This window comes from Perna viridis, chromosome 13, assembly GCF_037379345.1.
Source record: "Perna viridis isolate PV_CMFRI_1.1 ecotype Kerala chromosome 13, ASM3737934v1, whole genome shotgun sequence".
NCBI lineage: Eukaryota > Metazoa > Mollusca > Bivalvia > Mytilida > Mytilidae > Perna > Perna viridis.
In genome coordinates, this window is record NC_142457.1 from 7,203,547 (window position 1) to 7,219,753 (window position 16,207).

At 31.9% G+C, this 16,207-nt stretch overlaps 1 protein-coding gene across 15 annotated transcripts in view; it reads right to left on the reverse strand.

Annotated features, from left to right (window-relative positions):
- LOC148599416 (uncharacterized) overlaps nt 1-16,207 on the reverse strand; it is a 96,671-nt gene that overhangs the window by 1,834 nt on the left and 78,630 nt on the right. For 11 of the 15 annotated variants that reach the window (XM_088558853.1, XM_088558851.1, XM_088558856.1 and 8 more), the window contains 12 exons: nt 15,618-15,638; nt 13,218-13,597; nt 12,761-12,952; nt 12,131-12,301; nt 10,635-10,766; nt 9,985-10,136; nt 8,645-8,809; nt 7,207-7,923; nt 6,376-6,534; nt 5,624-5,923; nt 3,870-3,890; nt 1,053-1,550 (listed from right to left, as the gene is read on the reverse strand). In XM_088558853.1, coding sequence (XP_088414979.1) covers nt 1,068-1,550; nt 3,870-3,890; nt 5,624-5,923; nt 6,376-6,534; nt 7,207-7,923; nt 8,645-8,809; nt 9,985-10,136; nt 10,635-10,766; nt 12,131-12,301; nt 12,761-12,952; nt 13,218-13,597; nt 15,618-15,638 — 2,893 coding nt within the window. In that variant the 3' untranslated portion in view covers nt 1,053-1,067. The remainder of the gene's footprint in view (nt 1-1,052; nt 1,551-3,869; nt 3,891-5,623; nt 5,924-6,375; nt 6,535-7,206; nt 7,924-8,644; nt 8,810-9,984; nt 10,137-10,634; nt 10,767-12,130; nt 12,302-12,760; nt 12,953-13,217; nt 13,598-15,617; nt 15,639-16,207) is intronic. The other 4 variants (XM_088558862.1, XM_088558859.1, XM_088558863.1 and 1 more) reach the window with 4 other exon arrangements.

Sequence of the window (16,207 nt, forward strand, 5' to 3'; positions counted from 1 at the left end):
TCAAAGCATCAACAATAAGAAGGTTCAATGATTGATAGATTGATTGTTTGGGTTTAACACCCAAGCAGCAATATTTCAGCTATATTCAGGCGATGAACATGAACATAATGAAATGAAAAAGGGATGGGACATAAGGATAATAGGGACAACAAATTTTGATTGTCCAAGAAAAATGGAGGGATGGGTAGGGTCTGGCAATTTAGCCTCCTGTAGCAGAGCACAAAGGTTCCTACTCCTATCAAATACCACAGCAGGGAATGTGCAAGGAACATGGCATCTTTCCCACACGGTGCACCACTATGGTTAGGAGTCAGATTTACCATACTATAGCCTGACAGCCCCAGTATATAATACGTCAGGGGTACCCCATTCCACCACCTGGGGCACACAACCCCGTTGCTCTATGGGCAGAGAGCCTAGCCCCCAAAGGTTTTTGAAAACACTTTTTAGTCGCCTTTTACAACAGGCTTAGTGCTGGTGCAAGCCTATTCTTTTGACACATGGACCTGCACGGGGCGAAAAAGGTACAAAGGCATTAAATATTCAGATAATCTAAAATGGTAACTTAAGATATTATGAAGAGGAAATCAAGAGATTGCAACTGTTATAAAAAAAGAACATAGACTACAACATAAAAAGAGATACACAATGAAGAACATGAAAAAAGACACACACAAAAAAGAACATGAAATGACCAAACAAATACATAAATAGGAACAAAAGCAAACTCAAATTCTACTAAAAACTAAGAGCAAGCACCAGGTGCACTGGCAGAGTAATCGTCCTCTGTTTCTCTAGAAACACCCATATAGCTGATCACAAAATATCACATAAGGATTGATAAAATGAGGACTTACAATCATATTGAAGCTACTAAGTATCTACTTAAACCAGGGTTTTTGTTTAGAAAGTGTCAAGTTTAGTTAAGATTGATATTTCGAAATTAAGAATAAACAAATTTACCTTATATTTCATCAACTGTCTACATAGACATGCTCAACCTTAGAAAGAAAATCCTCCCCTTTTTTTTAGTGTAGCATAAATAAATTTACCTTATTTTTTCATCTTCAGTCTGCAGGGACATGTTCAACCATAGAGGGGAATTCCTCCTCCACTTTGGGTTCATCTCCCTGAATCTTTTTCTCCCAGAATTTGGCTCTGGCATTTATACATCCTGCTCGTATCCTTGAACCACTCTTCTTTTTGTCAGATGATTCAGGTTCATTAGGAGTGGATGGAGCTTTTGATGTTTTCTGACTTCTAACAGGTGTTGCAGTAGGCAGAGATTCTACATGTTTTGTATTGTCCTTTTTGATTGGTTGATTGGATGGGAAATATTCCCCTTTGTTTTTAGGAAATATTTGAGTAGGCTGAGGTTCATGAACAATTGTATGACTAACAGGTGCTAAATTCACAGTCAGCTGACTTTTTCCTGCATTTTGATTGGCTGACTCAGCAGCCAATGGTGAGGGTTGATTCACACCTCTTGCCATTGTCCTTATTTTTTCTACTTTATCTTTTCCTAGTGATCTAGCTGTTATACTGTGCACCTGTAAGAAAATAAAAAATATCTGACTTTGAACTTTGGCAAGTAAATAACACAACTCCTCTGGCATCTTAAAAAACCATCAAAACTAAATTTGACAAGGTGTCGGAAATTAAAACCGTATATGAATTAAAAATGTTCTAACTAACTTGCCTAAACCACATAGTGTATTGCTGTGAATTGATATAGATAGAATGAAGAGGAGGTGAATCACACTCTTCATTGAAATATTCCTGATAGAAAGAATGATTGCAACTGTATTTGAATAAAGGATTTAATTAAGCAATCGGTCAATTATTTAAAAGCTGCAGAAGCATATTTATACTTTAACTTTCAAATAAACATGGCACCTTTATTTATAGAAAAAAAAACTGAGATTAAGTTTTACATGTGAAAAAATTGGTTTTGCTATATACTGGTAATATAACTTAACAAACAATAAATATTGGGAGTACATTTACAAATGTATTACATGTGCAACTGATATAAATGTGTGGGTTTTCTTATAGCTTATACTGACTGGATAGAAAACAAATACAATTTTTAAAAATATACAGAAAGAAGTAAATTTTTTGAAATCTTACTTTAACAAAATACCTGTATGTTAGTAGGTTTATTTGTTATGGTTTTTATGCCCATTTCCTCCCAACTAGTGCTAAGACACAGACAAATTTAAGGAAACTCAATAAAAAGTACCTTTTTTTTGATTTGATTTGATTTAATACTTATAACTCTGGTAATGTGGTGCTTTGATCATATCATCTTTATAACTAAGCCATAAACTAAAGCTCTATAAATCAAGTGTGCATTGTTTTGATCATTACCTTGATATTAGAAAATGTGACTGTGCAAGAGTTTCAGTTATATTAAATTTATCATAAGGATGGAAGCACAATTTATTAGTAAAATGTCTCATCATTCTTTTTTTTTATTGTTTATTCTATTCAAAATTGGAGAAACTGACTTTAACATCAAAAATAGATATCCTTAGTTAATACACAAAAACACTGATTTTAGAACTAAACAGTTATTCACAAGGTGGTTAAGGCTACAAAATACTAATCAGAATTCTACAGGGAAGTTCACTACAGTCTTAAGACACCCTCTCTAACAGAAATAAAGATAACAAGTACCTAAGTTTTGACACTCAGTCCCTGAAATACTAACAACATCAAACTATTGGTAAAATATCCCAGAAAAATATTTCTAACAGTCTTAATATCCTACGGAAATAATTCTTTATAGTCTTGTAATCCAGAGTTACCTCCCATTAGCACAAAGCATTTGGGGAAAAAATGAGATTTTTGATTTTCATTTCTCAAAATTCTACAACCTAGTTTGAGAATACCTGTTAACAACCTGTGTATCTAAAAACTACCCAAGTGAAATCTAACAATCTAATTCATTTTTGGCTGGGATTGAGTGAAACAAGTATATAAGATATGCCTGAATAGGGGAGACAACAGTGAAAATGGGAGATAATTCTTGCAAACAGCAAGTAGGAAAATCTAATTAGGTGTTATATATTACATAATTAAGATAACATTTAAGATAGAGGGTCAAAACCATGATGTCAGAATTTTTTTTCTTGGATCATCAGGGGCAAATCCAAATCCATAAATATTGAATAAGGGATCAGTTCCAGAAAAAAGGTGGATTTCATATGCTCTTTGCCCCTAATTTTGCAAGTAATTATCATAATTTCCAAAAAAAGGAAGATTTGAACTTCCTACCCAGCTTGGAGCTGTCACTGGTCAGTCTGAATGTAATTTCTAGAGTATAAATATTCTTTTACATAATGATCTGTAATGATTTATAAGTTTATAGACATAAAACATAAAATATAGAATCTGAGTAACAGAAGAAGAGAAACATTAAGTAACGAACTAGCTTTATTGACGTGACATTTTATGAAGAATGCAGATAGTCCTCAAATGAGAGGAGAGGAAATGAATGGAATATGTTGAAATATTTTTCCCCCATGAAACTAAAGCACTCAACAAGATGTTTAAGCCATTCCAGACAAAAAGTGATTTTATACAGTACTATAATTTCGTTTCTCAATAAACATAGATAAAAATGGTTAGATAATCTTTCAATTGTTTTTGACACATCAATAGTATTAGATATGCAGACTTTTCTTTTTCATTTTCAAAACTGAAAAAGTTTCATTATAAGTACATCTCATTAATAAAGAAGAAATATGGCCTTCGTCTAGAATGGACAATAAATAAATCAAAATCAAAGTTAATGAAAGCATTCAGTGTGATAAGTAAACACATAATTATACGGCACTTCTACAAAGGGGAGTAACTCTACTTACCGGGTTGTCAAAGCTAGATTTCTGGAAAGTCATAACAATAAACATACAAACATGCAACAAAAGACAGGAAATAAATGGTGACATTGGAATTTGGTGTTTCTAAAGGTTGATAGAGTTTTGTGATGTCTGATGTAACCATTAAAAGTGTGTCAGAACTGCAGCATTTAATTAATGTGAATTTTACTACAGCTTTGCAAATGCAACAATAAATTCATATTTAAGTAACATTTTTATGAAATAATATTTTAAAAAGTCACAAAAAATAATATAATACAAAAATCTCAAAGTTCAGCAATTATTTCTGAATTTAAAATACAATTTGTTATAAAAAAGGAAATTTTAACTTTTATTTCAAAACTACCGGAGATTATACTTTCATTTATCTTTTGTCTCCTCAAATATATTTTGCAGGAGTTAAATTGATTTCAAGTTGTAAAATACATTATCAATTAAGCAGCTGCCATTGAAATATCCAAAATAAAAGTTTTACAAAAAATTACAAATGTTCATTATTACACCAATTTAAGGTAGAAGACAGAAAATTAACTTTCTCAAAAAAAAATAAATATTTTGATTCACCAGTTTCCAATAACAACCACAGGTAAAATTTTACATGTACATGTAAAGGAAGAAGACAGAAAATTGACAGACTAGGGTTGGATCCAACAATGCTAGCAGGAAGACAGGGATTACATATACATAGTATTGATCAGTTTTAGAAGCTTCAAACAACATAACGATAAAAAGGATCACAATTTCATTCCTTAATTTTAATGTACTTAAGGAGGCAAACCTAGAGAAAGGAACATAACTCTTACAAATCATTTGAATGTTTGTATTCAGCATTTGACATCAATCTCATGTAAGCATCAAAGTAACTTGGATTGATCTCATTCTGTTTCAAATGAAAGTTGATAGGCTTGGATTAAATTAAATATGATACAAGCATAATACTGATTTCAAGAATTATGTCCCTTTCCCTAGGTCTACCTCCTTAAAAAAAGTAAAAACTCATAATTTGAGAAGGAATTAAGTACAAGGTATGGCATATCATTTCTCTTTAAAACAAGTACCATGTTTTGGGTTTTTGACTTCTTTAACAGTTTCCTTTTTTATCGATTTAAAAAAAATTCAAAACTATGTTAGGATCCAACCTATGAAAGAATACACAACATCATCTGTCAAACTATAATTCAAAATCACTTCTAATAAAATATAAATAATTCTGTGAACTGTGACTCACCATGACATATATTTTCCAAGAGTGCATTGTAAATTTTACCGAAAGTTTTAGGATTTCATGAAATTATTTAATAGGAGAAATTATAAAATCTAGCTTAACTATATAAATTATCTCTTAAATTAGAGATTAAAAACAAAAATAGTATAAAACTTCAAACCAAACAGAAATTTGATAAACAAAATAATAATGTATTACGCTATACTATTCTACTAAGTTTTCATTTAGGCCAGATATAGTATATATCCAAAGCCAAAGCCAAAAAAAAGGAAAAGAGAGTAAGAAATTAAAGCACTCATTCGCTATAAAAATAACTAAGTTCATATTATATTATCATCAAAATTATTAAATATAAAATTTTCCAAGTATATAAAAAACATGCACTCTAAAGTTTGCTAAAAACTTATCATAAGTGTAGACTTGTGAAGACCAACACCAAACGTTTAAGAAAAACAAAACCAAAATTTTAACTGTCAAAATCAAGTAACTTTTCAAAAATAGAATCAATGCTAACCCTTTGAAATGAGGAATCTTCAGCCCCACCGCTGCCTCCAAATAATGCCTTCAATCTGTTCACTGATGGCAACTCAACTCCAGTCTCCTCATTCAACTCTGTACGACTTTCAGGCAAATCATCTTCAGCAGTTGTTCCAATTATGACTGTCGGCTGAGGTCTTTCCCGTATCGAGGAAAATCCTGAGTCAATTGAGAGACTGGGAGAAGACATGTTTGAGTATATGTCATCCTCAGCAGATCTTGGAGAAGCTGGGCAGGAGACTTGGAGAGCTTCTACAGATCTTTCTATAGCACCAATCTAAAAAAGTAAAAGCAGTGATTAAATTTTGAATTTGCTCTGATTTTGGTACCCTCAAAGGTCTTTAGAGTTTGTATTTATCAAGGAGTAATCAAGAGAACCAAGATTAAAGCAGAAATCAAAAAGAATATAACCCAGGGACAAAGACCAGATATGGGAAATGGACAAACATAACAAAGAACATAAAATAACCAAAATAATATGTATAAAACAACAAAAGTAAATGAGCAACTTCTACTCTACTAAAACTTGGAGCATGGACCAAGTGCACAGGTAGGGTAATTGTCCTCTCCTTTTTTAGAAACAGCTGATGAACTGCTCATAAAAAGTAATTCACAGCTTCTTGAATAAATGCCAATTATTATTGTATTTCCTTTTTTTCCTAATTTGGATATAGCAGCTAAATCACTTTTTAAGAAACATTACATATTTCCTGAGCTATTTCCACTTACATCATGTTCAGATCTGTATGACTGTGCCACAGTTTGGGCAATATCATCCTCTAACTGTGAAATCTTCCTTTTATCAGCACTGGGTGTGTTAGTAACTTCCTGTTGAAGATGTTGTATTTTTGATTCAAGATTTGATATTTTACTGGCAGACATGTAAATCTGAAAGCAGAGATCTGCCTTGAAAGTACACTGTAAGACTTATCATTAATAAAATATATTCAAAAAGTTTTAATAGTGGAATTACATTGTCAAAGTAGCAAGCTGTGTTTTTTTCCAGACCATGTTTTATATACCCTCTGCATGATGTTTGTAGATGTATTGATTAATTGTTGTTTAACAACCAATGGCAAATTGTTCATACATTACAGGATCAGAACATATGATCGATCTGAAACAGACCCTGCTTTGTACCAGTTAAACATGCAGAGATCGATTTCTAATGTTCTGACACTAGGAGCAACAACCCATAGGCAAGCATGTCACCCATTCAGAGGCATCATTCTGATAATTAGAGAGAATGGCACTTAAAGATAAATAGATCTAAAAGGAACTTTAGGAATCAGACAAACTATGAAATTTATGAAAACATTAACATGTTGATATTAACAGAAAACAAAGAAAAATAGTGCAAAACAGCAGTATTGAAAAGTATTCAATAGTTTTTCTGTACCTTTTAAAAACTAGAAACAGATTTTTTTTCTATAATGATAATTCCCATGTTTTGTTACTAAGTTGTAGACCCACTGACCCTGTTGAATTAGTTCTACTACAATTAGGTACAATCTACTGGAATTCAAGCAATATAAATTAATTTGAACTCTTTAAAAATACCTTTTCTTCTGTGTTATCCAGGTCATTTTGTCGGTTAACAATTTCAGCATTCGGTGAATATGGGTCTGTTTTTACCTCCCATTTCTTGCGGGGTGGTTTAACTGGAGCAGAACTATTGTTTATGATATAATCCCTGCTGTAGAATTCTGCCTGCACGGGCTTGGCACCAAAGTTTACAATCTGAGTGTCAGAATCAAGGACATTGTCATTCATATCACTTGAAATATTTGAAGAATCTAGTGAAGTATCTAAAGTCTCTAGTTGTGTCACATGATGTGTGTTGTCTATAGCAGCAGTCACATGTACATTGTCAATCTGTGAAAAAGAAGTTTTTGGTGAAGAGGGTTGTTTCGGTGTGACTTCTGCTATTGATGGTGTCACTTGTGTCACATGATCAGTTGTGTCTATAGATAGTGGGATGTATCCTGAATCAGAACTTTTGATTGGTTGATTGAAATAAGAATCTTTGGTGTCACTATCTTTAGATACAAGTTTTTCAGCTGGTATGTCACCATCTTCCTTTACAAATTGAAGCCATTTTGGCTTGTTTTCCAATGAACTGCCCTTTGACCTTGGGGTATGAATGGACTCCTCTGATGATCTTGGTGTACTGGTTGCTAAGCAATCTATTTTGTTGTCTTCCACTAAAGTACCAGTTGACCCCACTAGGTCCATTGCTCTTCCAGTGGCTTTTCTCACATTCTCTGCTGCTGTTTTCTGTAACATTGGAAATATTTTTATAAAGAATAACTTTATCCTTTTATATAATGGAGGGGAAGGGGGACATTAAAAAATAAATTCAATAACATTTTTTTCTCAATAAAATAGGAAAATTGTATATAGTTCTTGTGACAAAATCTGAACCTCTAAAACAAGCTAGAGTACAAAATGACAACAGCAGTGTTCACCTTGAACTTTTACCTTTGTCTTAAAAATTTCAATAATCTTGATTCCATTTCAAATTCTTTGATATAAAAAGCAGGATATGAAAAAAAAGTACTCTAATTCTTCATAAATAGCCAAAGATATCAACTTCTCAATTTTATTTTTTAACCAGATTCAGCATCTGCAGAGAGTAGGAAATATTTATTTTATACACTCATTCGGACAAGAAGAACAAACAGCTGAGCTAAAGTACTTGAATGAACTCAATGTCTTCTGACCCCATTTCTTCCTGAAGACAAACTCCAAAAAAAACAATGAAAGTCACACAAAGGTTAGAGTAACTTTAGAATAGGATGTGTGGTTGTGTGAACAGATGTACAGACAGTGTTTTAGCATTCAAAATTTGTTGTAATAAAATAAATCTGAAATTCAGAATTTTGACTTTCTTTGAAAATTATTTTTTTTACACCAGTATACAACATATAGAAAAGCAACTTCTACCCAAATGAAGCTGGGTTTAAAACATGCAAATAGGGTGACAAAAGCCACTCACCATTTTCTGATAATTAAGAATAGCATTATGGCCTAAATTATGGGATAGCACCGTATCTGCCCAGTTGTTATTAGTTACATCTGAAGAGTTACAAGGGTCAAGGTCATGCTCAAAGGAGGTAAGCATATGATCAACTTCATCCAAGCTCTTGTGAATGTCAGTCAACTGTTAGTGTAATGAAACATATAAATGTAGGTGATTAATAAAATTCAGAAACTTTTGCAATTTTCAACAGGAAAAAGTACAAATTAAATCATTTATTCAAAATGTAATCAAAGAAAGTTGGTTAAACGCCTTCACATTCAAATTCTTATTTTCTTGCAACTGCAAGTGTAAAAAAATAATTTGGCGCTCAATCATTACCAAAAAACTTAAAATTGCAATCATAAAAATTTACATCACAGAATTTAACATTACTGACGGGTGATTATTCTCAAAATCATAAACATTAAACACATTTTTGCCTTCCATGACAAGATCCCAATATTTATTACACAAAAAAGTATCTGAATTAACAGTGGTTTAATTTGCACAAGGCAAAGACTGCATTTTCTCAACTTGAATTTAAAACATATAATGAAAGAAGAATACAGCATTGCAAAAATTTCTGAATTTTATGTCCCAGTTATTCTAATCAGTTCTATAAGTGATCATTATAGAGAGTATATAGTACCATACAAGTGGTTAGTTAACGAACATGTAGGACTGTAGAAATTCTCATGAATGTAGGTATTAACTTTGGTGTTTTAATTAAAAATAATTTCATGCCATTACTTTCGTCTTAAATACATATTCATGTCCACACCAAATAGTTATAATAAAATTGCCATTTCCCAAATAAAATTGCTATCCAACAAGTATTTTTTTTTCAATTCTTTTCCTCAGAACTTGCAATAAACATACAGCATTATTTAGTAATAATCTAACATTCAGTATGATTATTTTCTGAAAAGTTGTATCTGTTTATAATAAACAACCACAGACAACAAAACTCTATGTTTCATTTCTTTGGTTCTTAAAATTTACTACATTATCCCCATTAACGCAAACCCACTTGTATGGTTCACAGCATGCAATTATGATCATATATAGATTTTAGCTCAATGATTAAAACTCAGATGATTACTATATATTATATGATGAAGACCATATTATCTAAAGATTGAGATTTTCTATAAATATATCAACAGATATATTTCCATAAATAATTATTTGAAAGTTTTTTTCTTACAAAGTTGAGGTGAAGGAATAAAGTTTTCTCAAATATGTAGCTTTTTTAGGAATGCTAATGAAGATATACCACACTATCTACTCCATTGCCATTTACAGATTTATTATACCTCGTTTGCAGTACTGAGAATCTGTTCAGCCATATCAGTAACATTTTCCTTTGTCTCGTACATCTTTCTATTCAGATTAGTCAATTGTTGTTCATCTTTTTTCTGGGAGGGTTTTGGTAGTTTGGGAACAGGCTGTGATGGTTTTACTTCATCTGGAAAAATTGAAATGAGGCTATATTCATTTATATGTTCTTTCCTAAGATCATCATAAAGTTGCTAGGTAAAAACCATTACCACACTTAGAACGACCAACAAAATAGGAAGTTGATTTTCGAAACCAACAAAAATTGTTTACAGTGTATGCCCCATCTATATATAGTCACATATTTAAAATCAATCTGTCCAGAAACAGCTGAGATTTTTGCGATGAAAATTGTCTCTTTCATTCTCTGCAGTGAAAATGACCGTCCAACAAAACAGAAAGTTAATATCTGACATGAACCAAAATCCCTCACAACTTATGCCCCACATATATATGAAAACACAAATAAAACTTGGAATCAATTCATCTACTAAGAGTCCAGATAATTGCAACAAAATTCGGAGGGAAATTGACAAACTCATGTAAAATTACCTCCCTTAGCATGTATCTTTCTTAATGCACATTTCCTCCCAAAAACTGTTTTACTTAGTGTCATTCCCCTTCTTACCTGTATCAACAATCAGTTGTGCCACAGACTTAGCTTCCCCAGCTATGTTCTTAGCCACAACTGTATATTCAGCATCATCATCCATAGAGGCAAAGTCAATGGTCAAAATGTAATCACGGTTACCGAACTTCTCTGCAATATAAACAAGAGCTTAACATATTATCATGTGAAAGATTCAGTTCAAAAAACCACCTAAATAACTTGAAAACGTCAATTGCCAGATAGGAACATAGCTTACCCCAGGGGAGTTAATTCAACAAAAATGTCATAATAATTTTTGTTATTATTTTTAAATCCTAAATTTTGTCAAAACATTTCCCCAGTTGAAAAAACAAAATGGTAAACAATTATTAACTTAATTTCAGTACATAAATCTATGTCAAAATAAATATCAAAAAGTATATATACAATGTATGACAAATTATTCAAATGTCAAAATGGGGGAAAAATGTAGAAATTCAAGTTTTTGAAAGTTCATTTTGTTTTCTAAGCAAAAATAAATCTCTTGAGTATCTACATCAAATGCCATTTAAAATTATCTTTTCAAACCTGAGAATTTTGCATTTAATTTCTGCCATCATTTTACAAGACCATACCTCACTGTTAAAATCCCCTAAAATTGTACCTCAACAGTTGACATATTTCACAACAGGTATAAACACTAATACCCCAATACATATTTCCCATGCAGGCTAGATGACCCAAACACTTATCAAACAGTTAAACATGACAATAACATTAGTACTGACAAATATGACTTGTCAAATTGGTACACTGAACAACCCTGACCAAGGGAGATAATTCAATCTTTAAAAAAAAAAAAAAAACTTGTTAAATTGTCAAACTGGCATATAGGATACCACCAAGTACAGATTATTTAGTCTGTCACATATAAAACAGTATCAACATTTTAAAGAAACAAAATAATTCTGTCATGGGAAAAAGATACTATAACCTTCCAATGAATGACCCGTTGTTCAGGACCAAATGTTAGAATTCTTTTCTTAGTTAATAGTACTTCATACATGTATAAGTTCTTCAAGTATTTAGTATAGACCAGTTAAATCGCATTGCCGTAGTAAATATATCACTTTCATCTGACCAAACTATTGAAAGTTTCTCATAGACTGTAGCATCTTTGTAATTTGAAGGCACTGATGTAGCAGTGAATCCTGTTTAAATCGATCCCCTTATGAGTATTTTTTCAGTTGAAACAGATGTTTGGTTTACTAAGGCTCAAAATATACAATGAAGACCAATGGGTGGCCCTGGGCTGACATTTTCATCCTTTTGGGTTTGTTGTCTCTTTGACATATACACCATATCCGTTCTTTGATATAAAGGGACTTTGAAAAGTATCTGGTTTAGACTGGTTTTCAGGTAATTCAGGGTTTTGTTTTAGACAGGTTTTCAGCTTATTCAGGGTTCTATTTTAAACAGATTAAATCCTTTTTCAGAGGTACTACAATAGTATAATGTATCATGAAGATAATTACCCATTTTATAGGATTCATCATTCATTAAAAGTTTTCCATCTTTATACCAGTTGATTCTTGGTTGGGGGTAACCTTTAACCTTGCATCTGAACTTTACACTTTGACCTTCAGTGGCATCAACGTCTTGGATATCTTTCAGAAATTCTGGTTTCTTTAATTCTTGTTTGTTTTCTGGTTAAAAATAAGTATAACAGTTCAGAATATTTGTTCTCAATAGAACATTTTCAGCAATTGTCCTGCACTTCAACTGCATCAACCATATTTTCAGAAAAGTTTATTTACATGTAGAAATTTAAAATTCTTCAGGTTTCAAGCATCAGTTGAATTCATTTTTTATTCAATACTTTTCAGTGTTCTAAAGTTCTTCTGCTAATATAAATATATATAAATAACATTACAAGAGAAAACATGCATCAATATTTTTATTGTTAAATGTCTGACACCCAAAAGAAAGCATTTAAACATAGTTCCTTTTTTCAAAATCATAATTTTGAGCATTTTTTCATTGCATTGTTTACCAACATTGCCCATGTATTTTAAACATTCTTGTGCAAATATTGCTAACCAAACCAAGTGGTTCACATACCTATGATGGTTAATTAACAGTGACCTATTTTAACAGTGACCTACTTTTTATAGTGAGAATCAGATACTGGCAGCACTGTCCTTTCTCGTTTATAGCTATAGCCATATACTGTCCGCCATCAGTTTGGATGGGGTTGTAGATTGTCAGATAGCTCCTGTTTCCCTCACGGCTCGTCTCGTATTGCTCAGAGTTCATAAGTTCTATCAAGTCTTCCTCCACCCTGTACCAGAATACATCTAAAATAAAAATAGCAATGTTAACAAAATCATTTTGAAATGTGATTTTTGGCATTTTATGAGTAAACAAAATACTAACACGAACATTTCCCATGGTTGGGCAAATGTGTGGTTTAACTTAATCCTATGGGATTAATTTGTCACTAGTATAACTAGTCAAACCTGTCTAAGGTACCATCCTAATTTCTTACATTTACTTTCATGAATTATTTTCATCTTTCAAAATAATAATACCCTATAATGCCAAATTATTCCTCCCACTTACTGATGGGTTCAGTTCCACTGACTTGCAGCATGAATTTAGCAGGTTCTCCTTCAGGTACCTCCAAACTTTCTGGTGTAATTGTAAACTTGGGATCATTACCATCAGCTGGGACATATTCCTCAATCAACTTCTTCTTTGATGAAACACTTTCATCTGTATTTTCACTAAGATGTGATTTTGACCTTGACCTATTTCTACCATCAAGGTTATCATCAGATTCATCTGTCTGCATGGAAGAAGATCGGAGACTTTGTTTACGATTTTTCCTACCAATACGAGAAAGTTCAGCAGAGGTATGTTCATAATATGATGATTCTTCATCACTAAATTCTTCTTCTTTATCAGTCCCTTCCGATAAATCTGACATCTGGTCAACATCTCTGCAAAACAAAACAAATGAATAAATTCTTGTCACCATTTTATATATGGATGAATTTGGTTCTTTACCATATAGGTAAACCTTCTTCACATTTTAGCAGCACTTAGCATTGTACATATGTACAGTTGTTAATGTTAATATTTTCCCTAGAAATCGAAACAAATTTTATGTGTGATGTTACCTTGATCATTTACAAAGTAGTATTTATAAAACAAATTGTACTTGATGCTTTGTTTGGCTCCATGGACCTCACAAATTCAAGAAGTATACAGTTATTGTCCACTCTCAAAGAACATTAAAGAAAATCTCTGAATGGCTGCAGTTTGTTATTTGAGCCCTTATTTCACCTGACCCAATCATTTATCATTAAGATCAAGAATTTTAAATAAGACAAAAACTCAAGATTGAGTATACAATGAATGATGAATTAGTGGTGACAGTACAATTGATAGACCTAACAATATGACATAATACAAGCACAAAAAAACAGTCCATAAAAACTATATATAAAGATACAAGTACCTGTACAAATACTGCAAAATAACAGCAAGAAACACAGCAATTAATGAAAGATAAAACTCCATCCTCGAATAAGATTTAAATAGAGATATCTAATTTGTAACAATAAAAAGCACATCAAAGCACTCAAGTCATTTACAAGATAAGCAACATAACTTTGTAAACCAAAAACAAATAGAAAAGTATGTGAAAGTAGAAAACTGGACTTGAAAGCTATGTCCATAAAAATTTAAGTGGATGAGTTGTAATATATGGCCATTAAGCAAACAAACCTTTTTTGTATACACCCAATTCTCTGATAAAACCCACAAAAAGGGATGAATTGTAAATGTTTTAAATTGAAATTGAAAGTAGGTTCAAAGAGAAGTAATCATGATTTGCCTTACACCCCTCCCCCCACCCTCAACCCCCATTTGCTTACATCTTATATCCCAAAAACTGGAGGACAATGAAAATAAAAAGAAGGTTCTGTTTATAGAGAACGTCTTTCTGCTATAAAATTATCAAAACCCCTAATAGAATTTTAGTATACAGCTAGAAAGACAAAAACCCCTACTATTATATGTATACCATCCTCATACTTGCAAAAAAGAGTGGAAGAATATATCAAGGAGTTATTTAAATGAAAGTACAATGTATGTGAAAGTTTCATGTATGTCTAAATCATCGTTCAATAGGTATTCATTCACTGTAAACCATAAAATCTGGTTCCAAATAAAAAAGAAATTGACTCTATTTTTCATATGATAGAGTTGTCAAATATACAAATTAAAAAATCTATAAACTGATCATTTACCCCTAAACCACAAAAAGAGGTACCTACTAATTAAAGTACATTCACATTAGTTAAGTGCAAATTGATAAGAGACCATGAGCATACACTGCTAAGGTAGCACCTTTGTATGGAGAGACAGATTATATAGGTATTTGGTAGAGGAGATGTAATATAACTGGAATTTCATTCATTCATGCATTTGCTGTAGTATAATAGAAATAGAACATCTATAACAGTAGTATATTAAACAAAGGATCTGAATGGGACAAAATCTTGATGTAAACATGAAGCTGCACATCGTTAATTGTCGTGCTAGGTATAACCCCATTAGTACAGGAAGTTCATATCGAACAGCAACCAAAATCATATTTGATGTATGCCACAAACCACATTTGAAATCAATCCACCCATTGTGAGTTGAGGTAATCAGGATAAAATTTTGATGGATGGAGTGGAACAAACGGACAAACTGATGGACAGACATTAAATGATTCCAATAAACCACCCACTTATTGAGTTGGGGTATAACATTGTTTTACTTTTTCAATGATTTCTATCAAAATTCACTGAATTACTTTTACTGTATATCATAGACTGTAGAAAATAAACTAGCTATGTTTTAATGTTGTTGTTATCGATTTCAACTAGCAAATCTACAATTACACATCTAGTACGAAAATTTTCAAATGACGAAAACAGATTTTTTTTTAATTTAAAAATAGCTTACCGTACTGGTTTCTGAGTTTCACTGAAAACCCACACAATAAAACAGTAAAGACACATTGTTTATATAGAAAATCTCTCCAAACACAAAAATTTCAATGTATATTTTCACAAAGCCCTTAAGTCTGAAAGTACATGTATCTTAACCAGTCCAGTTTAGTTTTACATGTTTGAGTGCACCAAATTACCACTGATTGGTCAAATTTTAAATCCAGATTAAAACTTCAAGAAGTTCAAAACAAAAGCTATTGTTCAAAATTGACCAGAACCGAAAGTGTCAATAATACGTCAATTTCAAAGTCACGGTCGTCTTACGCTTGACTTAAAAACATCTTATCACGTTCCAGGGTTGCCAAATATACGACATATCACTGTTGTTAGTGTATTCAAACAATATAAATTGTGCAAAAAAAAAAAGATTGAACAACCATAGATCAAACAAATAGATGAATTGTATTACAGTTTTATGTTCTTTAAAGGACTACATATTATATAATATAGAGACTACATGATAATGTGCATGTTTAAGTGTCAGTCTCTGTAAGAATCAGGCAGTGGGTGAAAAATAGTATGAAAAAACCCACCATTCTGAAA